The sequence below is a fragment of the Zootermopsis nevadensis genome, unplaced genomic scaffold (genome assembly GCF_977971745.1).
Source record: "Zootermopsis nevadensis isolate Lab colony 2312 unplaced genomic scaffold, Znev_1.0 Znev_ptg000031l, whole genome shotgun sequence".
NCBI lineage: Eukaryota > Metazoa > Arthropoda > Insecta > Blattodea > Termopsidae > Zootermopsis > Zootermopsis nevadensis.
In genome coordinates, this window is record NW_028259163.1 from 894,396 (window position 1) to 918,435 (window position 24,040).

At 36.3% G+C, this 24,040-nt stretch overlaps 1 protein-coding gene across 1 annotated transcript in view; it reads right to left on the reverse strand.

Moving 5' to 3' along the window:
* The window catches only part of dnc (phosphodiesterase dunce), a 369,630-nt gene extending 347,287 nt beyond the window's left edge, over positions 1 to 22,343 (reverse strand). Inside the window, exon 1 of the mRNA XM_087359424.1 lies at positions 21,322 to 22,343. Within this exon, the coding sequence (XP_087215550.1) occupies positions 21,322 to 21,410 (89 nt within the window). The 5' untranslated portion in view covers positions 21,411 to 22,343. The remainder of the gene's footprint in view (positions 1 to 21,321) is intronic.
* Between the last annotated feature and the right edge of the window lie 1,697 nt (positions 22,344 to 24,040).

Consider the following 24,040-nt stretch of genomic DNA (forward strand, 5'->3'; position numbering starts at 1 on the left):
TCTATCTCACGGTTCCACCACTTCACTTTCCCTTACACATTAAAACGGCAATGCATTAAACATAGGATGCACTCGGACTGAAAAAAAAGGGGATTATAATCGAAAACTGATGAAATAACCCACGGGATTTTTCGTGATTTTTGTTTAAATGCAACAACGTTCAATCTGAAGTAGTTATCGGATTTAAAACCCAGTATGGACAAAATTGAACACGTGGCGAACAACGCCTGATAACAAATTTTATTAAAAATGTTGTTCGTGAGCGACGATTTTAAACAGTGTTCGTGGAAATTGTAGGCAAATACGCCATGTCGAGACCAAAATGTATTTTTTTTTTAAGAATTTTGTTTCCGACACGTTTATATTTTATATTCTTTTAGCATTCCATAAACATTAGTTGTAATGGTGAAGTGTAGTGTTTTCTTTGCGGTACGGACTAAAATTTTAAATACTATTTATACGAGCTTACGGCTTAAAATGATTTTTTTAACTCTAGCTTGTACAAATGAACTGGGAATGAATCCGAAGATATAAAATGTCACCAAAGGCTAACGTAGTCCGCGAAATCCAATCTTCCGGTTTTGTTTACCAGTCGCCCTCCGAGACCGGAGTGTTATTGTTTACCGCGTCACAACACAAATGACCTGCGAATTAGATACAGTACAAACCCTCAAATTCCTATACAACTGTGAGCAGTTGGGAGCTCGATAAAAACTCATGTTTGTTCTAATTCCCAGTATAAATTTCTAATAATTAATTAATAAGAGATGTATGTGAAAATGTAATCTGTTCACGTGTTTCTCGCTCACACGGACTTGAGGAGAGGGTGTTTAAAAGATTTCCCTGGACTCTTCTTTTATTTATACGAAACACATACATGTCGGTATCAACAAAACATTGCTAAGATGGTAAAGTTGCATCATATTGTGATATAATAAGTATATATTAAATCTTGTCCGTCTAATCACAATAAATTCTTATTAAATATTAAAATATTACAATAATTAACATTTAAAATATTTAAAATATTAAATGATGTTCTTTATCGAAATATTCGATTTACATTAGAAAAATGATGGTCTAATGTAAATCGAATATTTCGATAAAGAACATCATTTAATATTTTAAATATTTTAAATGTTAATTATTGTAATATTTTAATATTTAATAAGAATTTATTGTGATTAGACGGACAAGATTTAATATAAAACATTGCTAATATTCGCTGACTGCGTAGTAATTTTGATTTCACTCTGGTCTTAATATGTGAGATCTAAAGCTTCTAGGGCGGTGAGGATGACACCAATGTTCTTCTGTGTTTTGGAACCGTTCAATCTAACGGTAATGAACTCGGACCAACACCAAAAGACCAAGACGTAGCTAAGGCGGCTGGTCCTTCGTTTCTCGAAGTGGAGCCTCGGGATCGCACCCGTGTAGGATTTGCAGTGGACAAAGTGTCCTTCAGATTTCCTCCGTCAGTACCATTCCACCGCTGCTTCATATCCACTCACGTATCATCCGAGGGAAGGACATAATTCCGGACACTGTCATCCAACGTTAAAAGAAAAAAAAAGTTGGTTCCGCAGAGTATTGTTAGCGCAGTTATGAAATGCAGATCAGCCGAACATCGTATCTGTTAAGTCGATCGTCTAATTCAGTTTGCAACAAAAGTGTACTTCACGTACGCTGCAAAGCAGTTGTCAACAGCTGCTAATCTGTGGGACTTGATTGCGAGGATGCCCACTTCACGGTTCTCTGCCACGATTGTCCGAGGCTCATATACACGCGAAGTACGGCCACTTGGCGAAGAGGGGGGTGGGAGGACCGATTAAGTTCAGAATAAATGGGCCCTTCCTCAAATATAACGACGCGGGGTTCACAAATAATAATGCTTAGTGTCTGTGAAGAACCAGGGACTGTCTCGAGAGGGAGTTAATCTGTGTCTGAGTAGAGGATATATTTCACCCTGAAACCGCGGTGTCCTTGTAAATAACATCTTAAAAACACTCTTACCATGAAATTTTAAACCTTGGGAATCATTTGTTTTCAAAGGCATACCTCAGCCTTTATGTGTCAAAAACATTTGTAAATTTTAAACTCGACACAAAATTCGACCGTGTGATAAACATATAGACCTAAATATAAATTAATGCCTTGTAATCTCATTCCGATAAATTTACAATTTATAATCGGATTTCAAGATGTACAGGGGAACGTTATAAACCCATGCAGGTTTAAAATTTAGGCACATAAAAGAGAAAATAATTAATTCAATTTTGATTTTCAGTGCCCTTTAAAAAGTCATGAAGAGAGAAATTGGATGATATTGATTCAAGACCACTTCTGATATTGCCCGCGTTATTAAATTTCTCCTATAATAGAAGGGGGGACGGACTGCTGGAAAGTTCAATACGAAGCTCTCTGCGCAAGCTCTGCGTCGTATTACCTGTGAATAAAATATCTTCCATATACGACAAGTGTTCACGAGTAACCCTGCGAACAATTTTATTTGACAGGCGAATAAATAAATGCCTTACCGTAACGTTGCATAAACCATGCCGTAACGAACCGAGCCAAAATCAACAACAAGTATTGCAGACGCTGAGAACAGTGCACTTTTGTGTTACTGATGTTGAACGTACGTGCTCTGTAAATGAACGTTACAAGAGAACACAAATTTGTGTGTTAATTATGCATGATTGCTTCGAGAATATTTTCTAGATGGAAGCCATTTTGCATCACCTTGAAATTCAGTTTACGTTTATAAATCAGATACGAGTCATTCAAAAGAAGTAATTTTACAAAAAAAAAAAAACGTCTTTACTCTACTCTTAAAGTTTAAAGCTACAACAGAATCCTCTAAAATATCATGTCCTGTAACATTCACATACCTTCGGTTAATTCAGAAAATTCTGTCTCTAGAACAACAGATAAATTGGGGGTTACCAATTAACCCCGTGGGCCCACTTTAGACCGGTCTCCCCGATATTACTTAAAATGAAACACATTTATTTTAAGTCAACTGCATTCCTATACGTATCTGCAAATATTGATAAAATATATCTAATTATATTTAATTTAATCTGTTTCAATTTAATCTAATTTATCTTTATTCAATTTCAGTTCGTTTAATTTTGCTTTCAATTTAATATCAGTAATTAATAAAAGAATATAAAATGATGTATGTGACAGATTTATATATATATGCTTACTAATTATGCATGAAACAATTAGAAACCTGGAAACGGTGCAAATTTAAAAACCATTACACGCCATAAACGACAAATTTAAAGTTTAGGAAAAATATTTTTTCCTAAAAATAAACAAATAACAATGACGATGATAATAATAACATATTTACAACCGCAATAAATATAATATTCTGAATCGCAGAACGTTCTGGCTTCCTATATTTCAGTGCTAACTTATGTTTTAATTTCTCAGGTTTTCCACGTCATTGTGATATTACACCGGTGTTTCGCAGTATCACGATACATCCATCTCCCGACCCGAACAAAACAGGGGTAATAAGTTCCCCTGAAACGCTTTCAGGTCACAAGTCACGTATAACAACACTACTGACCTGCACAACATTCCACAAGGCTACAATGTAAAATCATGTCGCAGTCGCTATAGTAGCCGTCACGAAAATGGACTTTTTCAAGGTCACGAAGAAACTTTACCTCCCTACGGCGCTGCTCAATGCCAAGATTACAGTGTTGCCAGCGTTTCCAAGCTGCTAGTTCTGAATTTCTCCGCTGTTTGTGTTGCAAAGTTGTACCATTTTACTGTGACCTTGAAACATGCAATTTCGTGACGGCTGCCATAAAAAGGCTTGAGGAAATTCACTTTGTGTTCTTTCTGCCTGGAACAGTGTAGTAATTGAAGTCCTTAGATAAAGTGGACAAGTGGGAAGGAAAATGTCCCAGGGTCGCTTATCTTTGCGTCTGCTGTCTCTAACAATCAATAACACATTCACTTCGGAAATACCAACTTTGGCAGCCAAAAGGCTGAATAGTTCCCTTGCCTTCAATAGGGAATGAGCTTTGAATCACTAGCAATCAGTGTGGCCACTATTCAGTGTTCAGAATATCCCTACAGCACTGAGAATGTCCCACTGAAAATGCATGCTTTGAAAACGTGAACTAAAGGAATCCCTTGGTTTAATGGCGAAATGTGTGTATCGGGAATGAAACAAAACTGGTAGCCGATAACAGACATACTAGCCAATGAGATGTCGCTTTCGAAGACACGTGAGTGTCCGCGAAAGAGCGACGGACCTTCGCCGCGAAGAACGAATATTACTACAGTAAATTTTTCCGCTAATAAACAGACTCTCACACACTCGACACTGGACAAGATAAATGTCATTTTGTATTATCTTCCTGTAATGACGTGACTAAATATTTCCCTGATAAACTTTAAGAAAACTCATGGAATCTTAAAATCCATTCCTGTAACGGATGGTAAAATTACAGAAATATTTATATTTCCAATTAAAACTTCCTATCGCAGAAAGATATGCAAGACTCATTAAGGGCTCCATTTCCAAGATGGATTCTGTATTGCATTACTTCAACATTTTCAGTATTAAATTAGGCTTGTGTTTAATTGAATTACAAGCTATTCGCCACATAGCACGTATTTCGAGGAATTAAATTCAAAGCCAGGGACACCTTGTCATTTGATTACGTAACTTACCATTCTTTAATATTAGTTGGCATTTTGAAACCTGCTTCAATTTTCAGCATCGTTGCCCTCAAATATTCTTTTTAAATTCAGTGTGAACTGTGTCCCACCTGCTTAACAAGTAAGTGTTCTTAATTTATTTGTGTTCCGTATAATTCTCAATGCAAACAACGATTATTTCCTTAACCAGTTGATTATTAGGATGTACAAATCAAAAAATGAGAACGCGTATGGGAAAGAGACAACTCAAAAAACCTCGGCATAGATGGAAGGATAATATTAAAATTAAACCTTTGGAAAATTTGTTTGGGGATTTGGATTGTTTTTATCTAGCTCAGTCGAGGACATTCTTGGCTAACTTTGCCCGACAGAATTACAGCGAAATGATAGTAAAGTCAGTGAATACTCAGCAGATTTATCTGAAGAATATCAGGATAAGAAAATAGATTGATATTTCTGTGTAAATCACAATTTAAAACTAATTTTTTTTTAAAAAAATGTAATTTATTAACGAACACGTCCTCTGCAGAGCGACGCGTTTCTTTTTAAACTCCGTGTACTTCAAACATACATCACAAAATCATCACAGGAGTCTCGTGTGGGAGAACACATCTGTTCGCCAGTAAATAAACTGCTCCTACTGTCACAGGCGACGTTTCAAAACATTGGAAACAGCTAACGTAACAAAAAAAAAAAAAATTGATGGGACCCAGCTGCTAGATCATGGCAAAACAAAATTCTGAAATTTTTACAATTTCACAGCACACAGTATTTATATCAAGTAACAACTGTGGAAGATCACTTCGAAGCCTGAGGTGTAAACACTAATACGATATTAAGACAGATCTTATGAAAACAAGGTCAAGGTGAATATGGACCTGTTTCATCTGGGCGAGACGTTCTGACGGACGTGAGATTAAAGATGGCTACCTTGAATTATAATTGAATTATATTATTTAATTAAAGAAAGATAAGTCATTAAATTAAGTGTTTTGTTACGTAACATTTCTGAATTTTAATTTAATGTTGTTTTGTGGAAACAAATATTGTTAATTTATTCTCAACCTCCTATACTAAACGTAATACAATTCATCAAAACAGATTTTAAATGTTAACAATTCCCAATTTTTATTATTAAGTAAAAAAAAAATTTAACGCAATTTTCTAAGCACTATTTTACGTGTTTCATTTTCGACGGGCAACTTTTTAGTATTTACGTAGTTTCGTATCAGTAATTTACATTCCAATGAACTCTAGAGAGGTTTAAGGAATGCCATGAATTAAGGATAACAGATACGATTTGACGTAAATGTTTAGAATGCATAACATTTGAGAATTAGCCTAATAGACACGGTTTTACGACGATCGTAGTTGAAAGACGATTTCTCAGTTGGTATAAAGTAACTTTACCCGCAGAATGTATCAAAGATTTAAACTTCCTTCCAATGTAAACATTCATTCTGAATGGGAGCCTTGAAGCTGTGCAGTTTTCATGCCCACGCCACCAGGAACCTCGAATGAAATCACACTCAAGATGCAGATCTGGACCGGGTCTCATTCTAGCACGAAGATCGAATTTCAATAAAAGTATGATTCCGAGGTTTCTTATTTACCAAAGATCCTCTATCACCAGCATTTGAATTTAAATTGAAATACCGTGATTATATCTTTTTGATATCATATCACAAAAATAAACACACGTGCACAGCAAGAATTATTTTTAGTATTTACTGAACTGAGTTACTTTACAGAAATCCCTTCTCTCAATCAGTACAAGGACAAACTAAAGGGATCAAATATAACATTAATGGAAGTAACATGATATAATATATTTTTATATATTCTTATTTAATTACTTTTAACAAATTCTAGCTATATTATTTTTTTATTAAAATTTAATGACAATAAAATGTATCTTTATTAATAATAGTTTAAATAAACATTAAGTATTATATTAAAATTTAGTCAATCGGCAAGAATAGTTACAGTGTTTACTTTATCTTATAATGGCGAAATATTTAACAGCTTCCAATTTGAAATTTGTGACTAATTATCTTCACCGGTGAAAAGATAAATGCGTTATCTGAAAAGGAATTATATTGGCAAACACGAAAAACTTTAATAAGTTACATTAATTCCAGCGAATAACATATGTGCTCCTGTTAACAATACATTATTCAATATAATTTTTATAATTAAATAAAACAAATACACGAACATTACTCATTGATGCTGTTAACACTAAAACGAAAAATGCATAATTGACATACTCATAGGCACATTGCCGGTCATTTATTATTTTAAATGCAAAGAATTCTTAAATAATTAAATATCCCATTCCGTACACCCAAGAACTGCTTTAATCCATAATTTAGTGGTATATACCACCTTAGCGCACGTTCGTACAAATGAAAATGTTCCTAGTTATAATTTAAATGTCTACGTTTGTGACACGTGGTATGTTCCTTTCAAAGTACAGTGACATACACGTGTATACCACTAAGTTAACCTCCGCTCCGTGTTTAAACGACTTGAATATATAATTTCAAAGTTATGGACTAGCTACAGAAGATGAAACTTGTATACAGAGCTATATATCTTCTTGCATTTAACAGAAAAGTCCTAGACTGTAGTATTTTTTTAAAAAAATTGCAGACATAGGAAGAAATATTTCAAATTAACAAGCATTAATCACGCAAATATTGCCAGCAGCTCTTGAATTTTTTCCATACTTCCCTTCCAAGAACAAATAATGAACTTTTCGACTAGAAGGAGAATCGATACTAATTCCAGTCACACTGCACAGACCTATTCAATACCAATATACGCACTGCATTGCATTGGGAGCTGTAAAAGTTTATAGATCCGTACTCGTACTGTCGTCAGAGCAATAGCAACCAAACTTCTTCAAATCCGCTTCCTAACTCCCATGTGAACATTTAATCATTTATGAAGGATTTGAGGTTTTCACGGCGGTAAGTCGGAAGTTGTTCATCGTCTGGCTTTAGGTTTCTCACGACGATGAAGATGTTGATTGTGATTCTGTCCTCAACCCTGAAGATGGAGACTATACACGAAACAAGGCAATCGGCCTCGAAAATTACACACGTCACAAAATCACAATCGATTTATATTAATTTAAGTTACCGTCGTTGTTTATATATAATTCGAAAGCCATCGTATTTAATTATGTAAAACCTACGCGATAATACAGCACCGTCAGATAAAGTAAGTAATTTGTAATAAGGAAGATGTCACTGGGAGTTGTGGGAACCCCTGCGACCTCAGATCAGTGCATAAACTATGATTGAAGCTCGTTTTTGAAACAAGATACCCAATTATTCCTAACTCAAGTTGATTTACTGGTATGAGAGAAAGTTGTGAATTTGACAGTTCAGGTCACACACATATGTTTCCAGCTTGTAATCTGAACTTCGTTCATTTCTTATATCAGAGGATCTGGTGTGTTAAACAGGCGAATTGAAAATTCTCTTCAAATCTCTTTCTAGTGGCCTTAAGGCAGCTGTCTGCACGATGGCATAGCCATTATGACAGTTTATAAAATGTTCGATGTATAATAGCCGTGAACAGCCCATCTGCGGTCATGATAGAAAATACATCGTTCTCTTTCCTTCCCTATGTTAAGTACATGTTTCAAGGTCACGGAATATATCCACGTTTCTGCGTTTGTTCTAAAGCGAATTTTTTTTAAAAAAATTTAAAAAGTGCAAATCTCTCAATCATTTTGAGCAAGCAATTTAGGGAAACAGACAAATATATTCGTATGTAGCATAATTATAAGTTTCGTTTATAAAACACTTTAATTCTTGTAACCAGTTCCGTTGTTACATTAAATTCAGTTAGAGGTCATTGGGTTTAATGCCCTCATTATAAACGATGTTGACATTTATAAAGCTGCTGTAACTCACGGTTAATGTATCCGATACTCTAACATGCCTACATTCATATTCATTAATAATAATATTTATCATTAGTCAAATATCGATATTCACGCTCTCTGTTTGAATATATGACATGGTAATGGCTAGTGTGTGGTTTATTCGAAATATCTCGAATAACTGTTTTAGAAACACGCTCTCTTCAGTCTGATATCGAGTTAGTGGTCGGTGGGTCACACGCGAAAAATGGGTAGACACTGCTAAGCTTCACTATTACGCCTACTGATTGTTCATGTTTCATGTTCTCACATACTGCTGATTTTCAAGTTTAGGAATAACCTAATATTGTTGTATCATCTGCTTCAAAATTAACCTTTTAAAGTCCAGTGGTAAATTGTAACTACCACATATATTAACAAGTATAAAATGTTCATTATGAAATTATGTGTTTCGTATGATTCTCAGTGTAAACAGCGATTATTTCCTTAAACAGCGTTAAAGAGTTGATCTTTGTAACGGTGAAGAGTTGTGTTTTCTTCACGGTACGAACCGAATTATTAAATGCTATTTAGACGAACTTCGGCTTCGAAGGGTTAATTAATTATTAGAATAAACAGCGATTATTTCCTTAAACAGCGTTAACCAGTTGATCTTTGTAATGGTGAGGCGTTGTGTTTTCTTCGCGGTACGGACTGAATTATTAAATGCTATTTAGACGAACTTCGGCTTCGAAGGGTTAATTAATTATCAGATTAAACAGCGATTATTTCCTTAAACAGCGTTAACCACTTGATCTTTGTAATGGTAAAGTGTGGTGTTTTCTTCGCGGTACGGACTGAATCCTTAAATATTATGCACGCAATGCGTGTCTCATTATAAACAGCGATTATTTCCTTAAACAGCGTTAACCATTTGATCTTCGTAATGGTGAAGTGTAGTGTTTTCTTCGCGGTACGGGCTGAATGTTATTAAATAATATTCAGACGAGCAAGCTCCTATGAAACAGCCATCTTCGACTAAATACTTATTCCATTACATCGGAAACTTGCCAACAATTAGGCGTTAGTAAGTGTAATGGTAAGTGTTAAAGGCACTTCAATGAGCAGCTCTACAGTGCGCGTAATAACAATGTTCTGTGACGAACGCTTATAACATCGCCTAACCTCTAAATGAGTTAGGAGGTTATTCATAATCTAATTAACAGGTATGGAGATGTGGTTTCTAGCCCCGTCCACGTCACATATTCCTTGTAGTGTGACACGAACGTTTGATAATTCTCAACTACGTCAACAGCCAGTATATTATTTTCATCATTTCTCTGTTCAATTCAAAACGCCTTCGTGATTTTCCTGACTTGTCATATATCGTAAATTCTGCTAAGCTCTAAAGAACCGCATATCCCCTAGTGACGTTCTGGATATGACGTTTCTGAGTCTTTTTTATTAAGACACCGAATCGCATGTCAAGTTGTTGCTGTATACCTAGAACTGAATATAATTTTCTTCATGTGAAAAGATCTCTCTGGAGACCAAACGGAATTAAGCAACGGTAAGAATGTTGAAGAAAAGAATCGGAAGATGGAGAAACACAGAGAAAGAAACTACAATAGATTAAGGGGAAAGTGAAGATCAAAAGATAATTGTCTTGTGGGATGCTGCACCGTGTAGTCTGGTAGAATTTCAACGACCCTTCTGGGGTAGACTCCACCAACGCTTTGGTGACGCAGCCGGTAGCATACTACAAGGCGCAACATCCCAGAAGATAATCATCTCACTCGCCGTGCGGACCTGAAATCTCTCATTAAAGAATATTTAATTTATTAACACGAAATCATTCAATTCATTTCATTGGATGCGACTCTCTATGTACCACATAGGAGAAACTACATCATAAGAGAATTCCTTCAACAAGAAAAATATTAATAATTTATTTAGCTCAAGAAACAAACAAAAACAAATAAATCTTCCAGTTGAAAATAAATAACCCTTTCAGTTTTAAAAGAACATTTCTAAACCCTATAAATGAAGCCATGAATAAGTTACATTCTACGGACCAGCGGTTAATAAATCCTCGTCTGATGAATCGCTTCACTGAAAACTCTGTCCAGCGTCCTCAACATGTGACTAGGAGTACACAGAACTCTAAATCATGATCTTTCAAGTGATAACTTCCTTACATCGCACAAACACTTGTGACAAACTTATCACAGTGAATCACTGTCGTAGGCTGCTCGGCATTTCGGATGTTATCACTGAAACTTTCATCCCGCGGTCAAACAATTTCATGACTCAGTGTAACCATTAAATTAGAAGAAAATAATACTTCCCTAAAACCATAAATTTTCCTATTCCATTGTATAAATGTAGAATATTGATCAAATCAGGGAGATTGTGATGGGTGAGACATGTAGCATACATGTATGAAATAAAAGAAGTTTCTAACAGAATCTTGGTTAGAAAGCCTGAAAGGAAGAATTCAAAAGGAGGACGTATGTGTAGACACAGGATACTATTAAAATGTATTATAGGGACAAACGTTTGAAGATTGTGGAATATGGAAGGGATGTGGGCTGTTGTCAACGATGTAATTAGCCTTCTGGTTCATAAAAGTTAAAGAATTTATTCTGTAGTTGAAAGTACTATGCACTAACGTCTGAGGGACTCCGTTCCACGACAGTAGACAGCAAATATTTCTCTATTAAGCGACAAGGCTAATCAAATTTGATACGATCCACGTATTCCGGGACTCCAAAAATTAAAAAAAAAAATGCCCACACGTGCTTAATATCTATGGATTAGCTGAAAATATTTAAACGTATTTCATAATCTGTGAGAATAACGAGGATTTTTTAAATTTTATAAAAAGTAGTACATATTGTTCCCCCTAAGCGTTAAATGTTTAACTCTACGCAGAAAAATCCTTCAGAACTTCGTAATTACAACGTGATCGATAAATTATAAACTTTTAAGCCACAAGAATCCATTAACTTCTTCATACAAGCGCGTCATTAAGTCCAGTTGACACAATCATGTCCTACTTAAGATCCATTTTAATATTATCATTGTTTCCACACGCTTACGTCTCCCAAATTTATGTAGCCCTTGTTTCCTGAATAAAATATTGCAACGATTTCTCGTTCTCTCATGCTTTCGACTCGATTTGACAATATTTCGTGAACCAATACGATTTATGAAGCTCCTCCACACTGTACATTTTCACCCGCCTTCCTGTTATTTTCCCCTGTTTAGGTCCATATATTCTGTTCAGTTTCCTGCATTCCCTAAGGGCGATAGACCCAAGTGTAATACTTATATATATATATAAAATATCGGTGACAGCTTCGGATTACCAATCATCGTTCATCTCTGTCTGTCCACTGTCCTCGTCCAATCCTCTCAGCTGCATCACGCATTCTCCGGATCCATCTCATCCAACTCTGCATTCCTCCTACCCAGTGGTATTTCCTACAGAAGTCGTTCGGTTCTACCATTCCACTCTTACGTACGCAATATAAAATTACGTTTCGATACCAACCAAAATAAAATCCCGTAAAACCCATATACTTGTGTTGGGCAAGGCCGTGGTCTAGGCAACACGGAGTTTTCCTCCGTGGCATCCCAACAATTACTCCATTCACACACAGAAGAAGGCAATGGCAAACCACTTCTGGATCATCTGCCAAGAACGTATATGAACAGGTCCCAGTCCGAGAAAAGGATGGAAGGATCCTGTTCATATGGACCTGTCGTCACACAGAACACTAAATAATAAATAAAACCCATATATCCTCTATTGACATAAAACAAACGTAAATGTAATTTTGTATATTTTACTACAGAAATGTTCAGACGTCAGATGACAAAAGAAATATTATTAATCGAATAAGAGTAGGCACTGATCAATATATTAACAGTTTTAAATTAACTTCCCGTGTGTCTCTGGTGTGATATATTCTAAAAAAAGTACAAATTTGAATCCTACTTTCTGAAGAAATGCTTTATAACTTTAATAAACTGTGTTAAAACTGTCCTACACACTGCCGAGGCTAAGAATACTTGGAACATATCCTCCACGTCTCCATGCGCCTGTACGCTCGTAAAGCACAGGGGTGAGTATAGGCTTTAACTGATGGCAATGCTAGACGAATAACTGCTTAACCTCACCAGGGTTTTCTTCAGTATAACCAGACGAATGTTTAAAGAGCACCTTGTCCACAATACAAGCCTGAAGTCTGGATCAGACTCCATAGATTGAACAGCATTTGAGAGTAAAATAAGACAGAATCCACAAACTTAGTAATATCAGAAAAGTCTGATGCATAAGTTTTATAACAAAACAAAGTTCGTTGTTAAGTTATTCAGTGCCCTTCATAAATAGTGGAGGATGAAGCTGTTGGGATGGTATCACTTTAAACAGAAAAGCCGTAAGTCGCTAAATGAACTTTCTGCAATGTAACATTTAATCTCTTCATTAAAATCAATGGCCGTTGAAATATATTGCGCGAGCTTCATAAAAGCAAGAGATTGTTTTGACTTCCGAGAAGCAGGTGGCAGCACCTGCTTCCCTGTTTGCCACATCTTTGAGAAGCCCTCCAGAGAACAGTTGAATGTTCTGGCTAGTGTAATAAAGAATCTTCTACTTTCCGCGAAAAGTCGAGTTCGCCGAACGCGTAATACGAGAAAGACAAATTCATAATAAGATTTGAAAGGGTACTATTTTGGGGTACTGTAATACTTCACGTGTACGGAAGCTGGACAGAACCTTACATTTTTGTATTTACCTCTCTCTCTCTCTCTCTCTCTCTCTCTCAGTGCGTGTTTATGTGATCTGCTAATTTGAACACGTAATAAATCACTACTTCTCAGAGGAACCGTGTTATAAAACTATGTAATAATAAGCATATTCTCGTGGTTTCTACAGCGAGGATAAAGTACATTGGTTTTCTGAGTTGTAACACCGCTGTCTGCCTACAAACTCACAACATCCAGCGAAAACCCAACGTCGACGTCTGATGGCAGAAGATTTATCAATGTCACACGTCTCACAGTTGCCGAGTTTCAAGAAATATCCTTTGAATAACACACAGCAAAATGAATTATTCATCAGGATATACAAACTTGATAGTGATTCCTTTATATAAAACTTCTCTTTCAACTGGCCAATCAAATGGACACGAGATTTGGGGTTCTCACGGCGGCTGGTAAGAAAATGAGTGTCTTTTGGGGTGTAACGACGTACAAACTACAAGCTGACAACAACCCACGCGCGTTCTTTGCACTAATTGCTTGAAATCAGACGTGGCAAGTTTCTGTTCCCTTTCCTTCCCATGTTATGAAATTCCGCAACTAATCAATAAATTCTGATTAAATTTAATACGTGGGAGTCTACACTATATATGACACGTGGAATTTAATTTTGGTTCATATCAGTCTAACTAAACTCAGAATTTACGTACAGCTCATAGCAAATCCTTATACGTCTTTAAACAGAGCAGACTTTACAATACGTGAAGACAAATGCGCTTTGCTGAAGGGTGGAAGTGACTTGGTGGGGGATCCCCCAAGTTACTTTGATTGCTAATCAACATAAGAATTAGATTTCTCATCCATTAGAAACGATGCCATCTACACGGCGTCAAAGCACAGACCGTGGGCTGTGGGCTGGATTGTTAAGCCATATACGACGTAGTATGGTACAAATTGACTAGCATTCGGAGATACCTGCTGCTGCCAACATCAGGGCGATGAACACAATCATCGCCCAGATGATGGAAAGAGCAGGTGCACGGCGAAAAATCCCAGAAGACATTCATTCACCTTCGCGTCGTTTTGAATAATCAAGTTAAATTTCACAAGAAGATTTAATAATTTTATTATCGGTATCGATAAACATTTGGAATAAAAAAAAACTCTCAGATTTACCTCGTACTCTTTAAAACGTAGTCTGAAATTTGAAAATACTTCCTTGCTGACATGATTTGAAACACGTTTATAAACGTGTCACTTTGACTGAAGATACGAAAATAAATTGGAGCTTGTATTTTTATTGCGACAATCCTAAAAAAAGGACTCTATATAAATATACTTAACCCTGTTGCCTGCAGTCGTTAGAAAGATCTTTGTGGGCACTGAGTGCGCCTGACTCTTAAAAACGAACGGGTTCGGTTACAGCCATCGAATCCGTCGTGGCCGGTTTATTTCATTTGCCACGTGCCAATCTTTCTGTGCGGCCGACTGAGTGGAATCGTTTTCAAAAAGGTTGAATGAAACTGCATTCTACTTTCTGGTTATAATGTACCTGCAGACGTTTACAGTCAACAGTCAGCTTATAAACACGACGAGATATCAAAATATAATTGTGTGTAAAAATATTTAAAAACTTGAGTATCTGGGAAATTCACCAACAAAAAAAAAGTAACAAAGTTTATGATGAAATTACAAGATGAATAAATTTGAAATTTGCATCTTGTTATTCAATTCTTGAATCCTAAACTCTCCTAAATACGAAACCACACCTCTCGATTACAATAGCAAATTTTGACGATATTTTTTTCAGAAGCATTAATAGTGGTCTCCGGCTTTCATAAAATAAAATTAAATGTTCTCATCACGAGAAAAAAAAACTCGTACGTTTAAAATAAAATATACTCAACAGTTTAAGCTTCATCCTCAAATCCTTTCGTCATCCTCCTTCGTTTGAACGTACCAGTCTCAACCCTTTAAACCCCAGCGGTGTAGAGAGTTTTACCTGCTTTAATAATCAATAAATCTGTATTCTGCGCACTGAGAGCATTTATGAGTTTTGTACGATTCTCAGAGTAAACAAGGAATATTTTCGTTAAATAAGAGGACCATCTAGTCTACTTGAAATATAAAAGAATGATCATCATAGTACTTACATTTTCTGGTAAAGCTAAATATTTATATTGTTAAATTATTTCACACAAATATCTTAAACCTTTAAGTTCCTTCAAAAACTATTTTCGTATATTAATTATGGATACTGAAATAATTTAAATAGATTACACAAATTTCAGTTCCTTTCGCAACCGTCATCAAATTTCATGTTGCCAAGAACACACGACGTCGAAAAATCGGTTTCTACCCAGAAGAATGACACAGACATTTCGCCGCCATTATACCATCACGTCACAGAAAGTTCGTTAAAAATTTTCCCTGTGTTTAACAAATTCATGACAGGTTTTTGGGACTGGAGTAGAATCTCCACGTATTCGTAACACCTACGATAGACACAGATAGACAATTAAGCAGGATGCTATTGTAGGATCCCTGACCTCTGTTGAAAGCTGTTCATTCAACCCCGTAGCCAGTGACAAAGGTAAAGAACTTCAACCTCTAAAAATAAATATGAAAGCATGTACTTTTAGATTAAAAGAGACCGACGAAATATGATTTAAGTGAAACGAACTAGAAAAATTAATTTATTATTCTAATTTCATGCATACGTTAGCTTCAGCAACGAATATTAACAAAACAGTGTGTAATTTTAGTTCGCAGATTAAGACGCAGATGGCAGTGTAACTAAATTATACGTAACAAAATGAAAAACGTTTCCAAGAAGATGAAGACGCAGCTTCTAGACGAGGTCGGAATATTCAATTTCATGAGAGTTACTGTACCTTATCTCCGTTGCTTACAGATAAAATGAGATCACAAGTACCTAGCATCATTCTCCGAAGAAATAATTCTTGACTTGTCTCCTGTTCACCCTGAGATGAAGAGCGGATGAAAAACCTTTCTCAGCGAAGTTCAAAGAGACTCGAAAAGTTAATTAACGCTTAACAGTTAAGCTTAATGAAAATATTTTTTCATTACTATCATCAACTTCATTTACTTCACTGTTAATTGTAATACGGTTAAATATTACAATTTCAATCGAGACCGGACAAACGACTTCGCATTCAGGACGTGAAACTGCCACTGGGAAACAGATTTATTTAACATCGGCTTATCGCGACCCTCACTCGCTCTATGGTGCAGGAAATTCTTTGAAAAGTCGACTGTAAACTCGGCTTCTCAAAGAACACTTTCTTCATGAAACCACAAGGTTCATCACCGTGTTCATAAAAGTCCTCCCGCTACCGGACTCCATCCACTTCGCACCATCGATTCCTGTCTCACAAAGGTCCATTTTAATATTATTCTCCCACGTACGCCTAGGTCTCCCCAGCAGTCTCCTGTAGACCGAGTTTTTCTCTCAAAGAAAATTCTAGAAGCGGATCTTAGAATTACCACATGGCCGGTTCTGCTATTTGACTTAAGATTGATCATTCATAATAGCCATATCATTTAGAAACTTTAGTAATGAAATAGTTTATAAAAACCATTCTAATAAAGTGAAGTAGGGAGATGGGCAGGGCATGTAGCCCGTATGGAAGGAAAGAGAAATACAGGATCTTGATGACCAAACCACAAGGAAAGAGACCACTGGGAAGACCTAGATTAGGTGAGAGGATAACATTAAAATGGAACTTAGAGGAATAATATGGGGCTGTATGGACTGAATTCGTCTACCTCGGGATAGCGACCAGTTCTGTTTCCAAAAAATTGTTGGGAAATTCTTGAGTCGCCGAGCGACTGTTGGCGTCTTACAAGGGACTCGGCTCCAAGAATTACGGTATAGTACTTAATTCGTATACATATACGATGTACACGTACAGACACGCGAAGTCGCCGACTGGCAATTTGCACTGAAGCAGAACTTCAAACTGTGTGACAGCTTTTGCTTAGAGCTTCGTAGGAAATCGTTAAGTTTCTGATTGCTTCTAACAAATATTAACCACAATACCACGGATGACACGTGGATTTTCAATAAAGGGTAACATCGGCTTACAATCCGTGACTTGTCCGTAACAGATCTTGTTCAAATATATTCATATGCTGGTACAACATTTTCTTTTCTATATTAGAACATCACGACATGGAAACACAACTTACATAACGTCCTTTCAAGAATAGTTGTTAACATACGAACCTTGAAAATCTATAGAACAAAACCATTTTTCAGAAGCCTGTAGAACACCAGGAACCTCTGAAACGTCGGTAAACTACTACCAGACTACACGACGCAACAACCCAGAAGACAGAAATCTTCAAACTCACCGCTGTTAAAGCCTCAAATCACACATTCGTACATGGAATCATAATACTAAACCTAGTCTCTGGAAGACGAAATGACACTGTTCAGATGTTGCTCCCGAGAATTTTATTTATTTAGTGTTCTGTGTGACGACAGGTCCATATGAACAGGATCCTTAAATCCTTTTCTCGGACTGGGACCTGTTCATATACGTTCTTGGCAGATGATCCAGAAGTGGTTTGCCATTGCCTTCTTCTGTGTGTGAATGGAGTAATTGTTGGGATGCCACGGAGGAAAACTCCGTGTTGCCTAGACCACGGCCTTGCTCAACACAAGTTATAAATCCGGGCACCGCCGGGAATCGAACCCGAGATCCCCAGGATTACAAGGCCAGCGTTCTAACCGCTAGACCTCCGTGGCTCTTGGTAACAGATATTTTAAGACGAACGAACACAAAAATTTGGGTCCTATGACAAAAGACATTTTCTCTCAACCTGCATAAAAGAATTATATATAATATGTAGTTATCTACCTAGTTTATTATTTATTGCAAATAAACCAGGAATATCAGAACAGCCGGGTTCAGGCCTTCCATAAGGTGTCGATGGCGCCAAGGGAGTTAATTTTCCGTCTCGCTTGGTTCATGGAATAGACGCTCCACTTCAGTCCTTTATGGCTGGCAGAAGGGTTCACTCTGATTACGGGCATTCAATGAACACTTAATGGTCAGGCTACTCCCGTTCGACGACCAACCTAACTCGTGGACACAATTTTTTCCGGGGTGGTATAGAAATTATGACGCGAGAGACAGGAAAGTCACCGGACTGACCGCAGACTTCAGACATGCATTTACGAACGGCTTAGATACAAACAGAAAGCATGCAGAAACTATTAACTGTGGTCTAGTGCAGTGGTATTCAACCTTTTTTGTTCGCGTACCCCCAGATATAATTTCTCTTCAAATTTGTACCCCCAAAGTTGTTGGTGTGTAAGTCAAGTTATACATAGTACATAATCTACATCTAAAATAAATTAAATAAATTACAATACTGATTATTCAATGTTTATCATAAAATATATATGTTTTTTTAAAATTTTACGTACCCCCTAAAATGTCTTCGCGTACCCCCGGGGGTACGCGTACCCCAGGTTGAATAACACTGACATACTTAACGGAATACACAAAATTGTTCTTTGCAAATTCTTAATTATTGATAAACCTTTACGTCAGTTATCTTATTTAGAAAACTTCAGTTGCCAAATTTCTGTATTTTTCGAAAATTATATCATGACAATACACAATATCAAACTCTGTTTCTGTGTGTCTGTGTGTGTGTGTACCCATATATATTATGTAACTAAAGAATATATGTCCGGCGATATATATATAATATATGAATGAATGACTGGATCTAAAATGGTGCTATGGGATATAGGAATCTCTACGTCTGTCTGTCTGTCCTCATGATTCTAACAGAGAACAGAGTGACAGATTTTGATGAAATTTCCTCTGGACGTTATGACATTCGGGATTACTCAAAAATAATACTTTTTAGTTTCCTACAATCAGAAAAATCAACGAATTTCGGAAAACAAGAAATAAAAAAAAATCTTCCAGTTAATAGAAAAATTAAATCACAGTGGCTGCGATAAGATAAAGAATGTTTTGGGGTGACCGGGATTCGATCCCATGGTAACACAAATATTACTACAGTATGTTATAACAGAGCTAACACGTCTTATGATGTGATGGTACTGCTTTACATTACTTAAGGGAAGCATTAAGACGGAATGACTTCTATATATGGATATTAAGAAATATAACTGACGTAATATTTAATTAGTAATTAAGAATTTTGCAAATAGCGAAATTGTGTATTTCGCTAAGGATCACGCATTTCCTGTCTTCTTTTATTTTGATGAAGGAAGAAAAGGGTAATCATTCAGTAAGCAGGTAAGAACATCTCTGCTTTAATCGTCACCCACTCGTGTTACGTTCTCATCAAGCTGTTTGGTCCGCGTTTACTTCAATTCTCATTCATTCCAACTTAAGTTTGTGGCCGTGGCAAACTAATTTTCGATTTCATGACGCCCCTTACAAAACTGATGCTATAGGTTACGGCACTTTGTGTGCACAGGTGAGTTGGCTCTACGCGAACAATAACGTGACAACGGTAACCAAACTGAATTCAATCTTGTCTACACCTAGTTTCTATTTATGTGATCACCACGATAAATCTGTAAAAAAAAAAATAAGGTTTATAAACTTTTTGAGGTCTGTGTCGATATTCCATTACTGACTCAGCGGTCGATTTTAATAAGGCTTTTACTTGCATTCTGATATCACCAAAATGACGGCTAACCTAAATACGTAACTATAAAGTCACTCAAAATTTTAATTCGAATTTGAAATTTTTCCCCCTGATAGGGTTAACCAACTGATCACTGTAATGATCAATTATTAATTATTATTTACATTAACATTGTGCTTATAAAAGTTAATTCCTTCTCCCCACCCAAAGTACCTGTTGCAAATTCGTACGTGAGCCAATATCCTGAGGTTTAAAATATTTATCAGTTATCAAATTTTCCTGACAGTCGGACAGACACAGGAATTTTTACCTGTGTATTTGTAGTCTCCAAGCCACAAACAGTCTAAAGAATAAAATTCTCATTTTGTCACGCAATCTTAAACATATTTCGTATAAAATGTAATAAAATTGTGTATAAGGATGTAAAATACGTGACGTTTATGGCGTTAGACGTTTTCCTTCTCTCCTTGAAAGCAATTAAAGTACAAATCTGTTAGTCCATCGCTACACCAACATTAACGACGAACTGTTGCCGTGAAAACAGGAAGCTCTGTTTGCAGCAAGGCAAACAGAAATAATAAAACAAACTCAGGTCGTTAATTTGCGGTCGAAAACACATCATTTACCTTCTGTTTCCTAAACTAAGTTCAGGAAGTAAGTTTTTCCTCGAAATAAGCACGAGGAAGCTATCCAGCCAGTCACTTCAAGCACAGAGAAACCACGAATTCAATTTGAAGTTACGTTTAATATTCTATTTATATTTAAATTCCAGTTAGGTAGCGTGTTTTTTTTTACACTGATACTTCGGATTAATCTAAATCCACAATCTTTTATAATATAAACTTTATAAAGCTCAGTTTTCAAATACATTTCTTTGTTTATACTAATTTAAACAAAGAAACGTATATGAAAATTGTTACATATAAAACAATATCCCAGAAAAAATTTTTACGTTAACCCAACAACAAAATTCTGTGTTCACTACTAAATCCAATAAATTATTAAAATATAAGTTATCAAATATATTTAATGATATATTATTATTCCTGAGGTAATTCGGGATATCTGTTAGTCAGAATCGTATTCACATAAAATTGTGAGATTTTATCTTGGGTAAAATAAAAAAAATCACCCCTTCCCCCCCCCAAAAAAAAACTTCGCCGATTTTACGCAAAAAAATTTATTTCAAGGTCAAATCTATTAGTTCCGTCCAGTGTTACGTGTTTCTGTGCAATTCAATTCGTACTGATAACCACTGACATAGATAACATTGAGAACTTCGAAACAAAGGAAATACGAATGAGAAAAATCTTTTCACTCACCGAACGTTGGCCAGAGTGTGTCGACGGTTCCTTAGGTACCGATTGTGATAACTCTTGAGATCGCCGATGCTTCCCTGCTCTGCTTGCATTTTGGTAACGCTTCCTCCACTAGTATCGCTGCTTGTTGTACTCGTAATTGAACGCGTACGAATCTTATTCTTTGCTGATTTTACTGGAGTTGTTACAGAAAACGTTGGCGATGGACTGTTGCTGAAGACGTTAGTGAACTGTCTTCGGTGTTTCTTTTTACTTCGAAGGGAAGCCGATGACGACACCTGCTGATCTACCAACTCAAGTTGGTCTATCTGATGGTCGTCTTCCTCCTCAATATCGTGCAATTGTTGAATTGGTAACAGAGAAGGCAGAGAGGGATTCCTGATGCTCTCTTGTTTGTTGTTGTGCGCAGATAGCTCTGCGCCACAGCAGGGCAGACAACACTTGAACACGGAACCCCCCACCACGATTGTCTTTTTTATGTAATTCTAACCTCCAAAATACTGTAGAGAAATTTTCTTAATTATGTTGCGATAGTTCTATGAATACGAGATGGTAAATCTGTTGTCGTGTTATAAATAAAAATACATTCTGCGATTCAATTCTCGCGTTACGTAAGGGATATTTATTTAATTATATTTTGTAATGTTCAGGTAAGGTTCCTTGGTGTCACAGAGCGAAATATATGACCTCTCACATTGTCAAAAAAAAAGTCAATTTTATTTTATTTTCGTCTCAACTAAATTTTATCCTGGATTTCTCGTAAGACTCCTAGGGGTTTTAGTTAGACTTTACGTCGCATTATTGATCCAGTAGGTACTGCGTCTGACAAAGGAGGTTAGAGTCACCGAACACAGAATAGAAATTTTTAGAATATGTTCTTCTGTAATTTGTTTCGAAAATTGTACTTTCTTTTTTTTAGGAATATTAGGCCTTTCGATTTTTACAGCACCTACACAAAATATATCAGCTACAGATAATGGATTTAAAAATTATACATATTTTTCTACTAATATGGTAAGTGATATACACACTAACTGATATGACTCAGAAAATTTGGCAGTGGGAATTTTTTTTTTTTTTGTATTTGAAGCGGTGGGGATTTTCTCAGGTATTTCCGGATACACGAGGTCAGGAAAGCTTTGAGGGGAAGGACAGGGAAAGCAGGTGGGGATAGGATAGGGGAGGGAGGGTTACAAATAATTATAGATTTATCAGAATTTGGGGTTATTTCTTATCTTCCCCTGATTATAGCCAAGTGACAATAAAGATCATGATTTGAATCAGTTAAATTTCCCTGCTAATGGTAATTTTCGGTACCTGCATTAGAAATTAAGGTGTGAGAGTTCAATTGTATTTAAGCTGTAGGAAAAAAGTAGATATTTCGCAGTTTTTTAAGGGCACTGTCATGAATAAGCGACGGAGAATCAATATTCATCCCATATGGAAAAATAAAACTTTTGGTTACCAGTAAATATCGTTTACAAAACACGTGTGAAAATTTGTTTACTTGGTCACTGAGAGATCCAAAGTTACTTAAACAAGCACTGAACACACAGCCCCCTTACTGTCTGTAATAAAATGATGAGATTTTAATTACACTTATCACCGCATTCTGAAACACACGCTGTCCTTACGAGACTTAATTTAAAAGTTCACCTTATCAGTAAGATTTGTTTAACTTACATCACGTATAATATTAAGAACTAAGCGTGGAGTTTAGAATATGCTGCCACAAATGTCTGTTCAACGCACGAGAAACAAACACTGGCAACTTTAACGTCGCCATCTCCCTCCGCCTTGGTGTCTGGGATGTCCCTCGCCATAACGAAAGACGAGTTCAGTTCTGTGTCCGAATTTTTAGTCTAGCGTTTCGTTACGAAACACCCAAGGCAAAAGATGTTAACAGTTCACTCATCACTGAAGGCGTAACACATATATAAGACATAGATTAAAAACCCTGTAACTTAGGCCGTTAATAAACCACTTCAATTCAAATACAGCAAATCGCGTTTTTGCTACAGACCGGAACGAACCTGCCGGCATAGACGCCTAGCTCACACTAAAACAGTAACGCATCGCTCCGCGTCACTGTGTTAGTAGAAGGCTGAAGACTACGAGAGTGACTCTACCTTGGGCGGAGCGGGGAACGCAGGAAACTACATTATGTTTATACGCGTGTAGCGAACTGCCAATAGTACAATTTCAAGAGTTGGAGGTATGCAACAAACTGGGTCAAATTGGAACCCCATAGACACGCACATCCAAATGTGTAGTTCCGTTTATACGACGGCGCTGTACAAGAGAGCTGATAATTTATGGCGCACAAAAGTCAAACCACGGAATTAATTTTAATACAAAAAAATGTTTTGAATTATCTATGAGATAAACAGCGAAATATAACATGAATATATCGTATTAAAGACTCTGAAAAAATCAAATTATCAGCCCAAATTATCAAAGAATATAAACAGTGTTTAGAAAGTAATCAGACTTGAGGTATTATAGACGTCGAAACACTTCAGCTCAACATTATATTTTCCACTAGAAGATTTAATGAAAGAAAGTCACGTTTTAACAATAACAGACATGCAACACGTTCTGGAACGATGAGCCACAGGTAGATTAATTATAAAGTATTACAAACCCAGAAGACAGCCATCTTCATACTCGCTACTGTAAAGACCTGAAATCCTACTTAATCACTTCAATTTCGCTGCGTTTA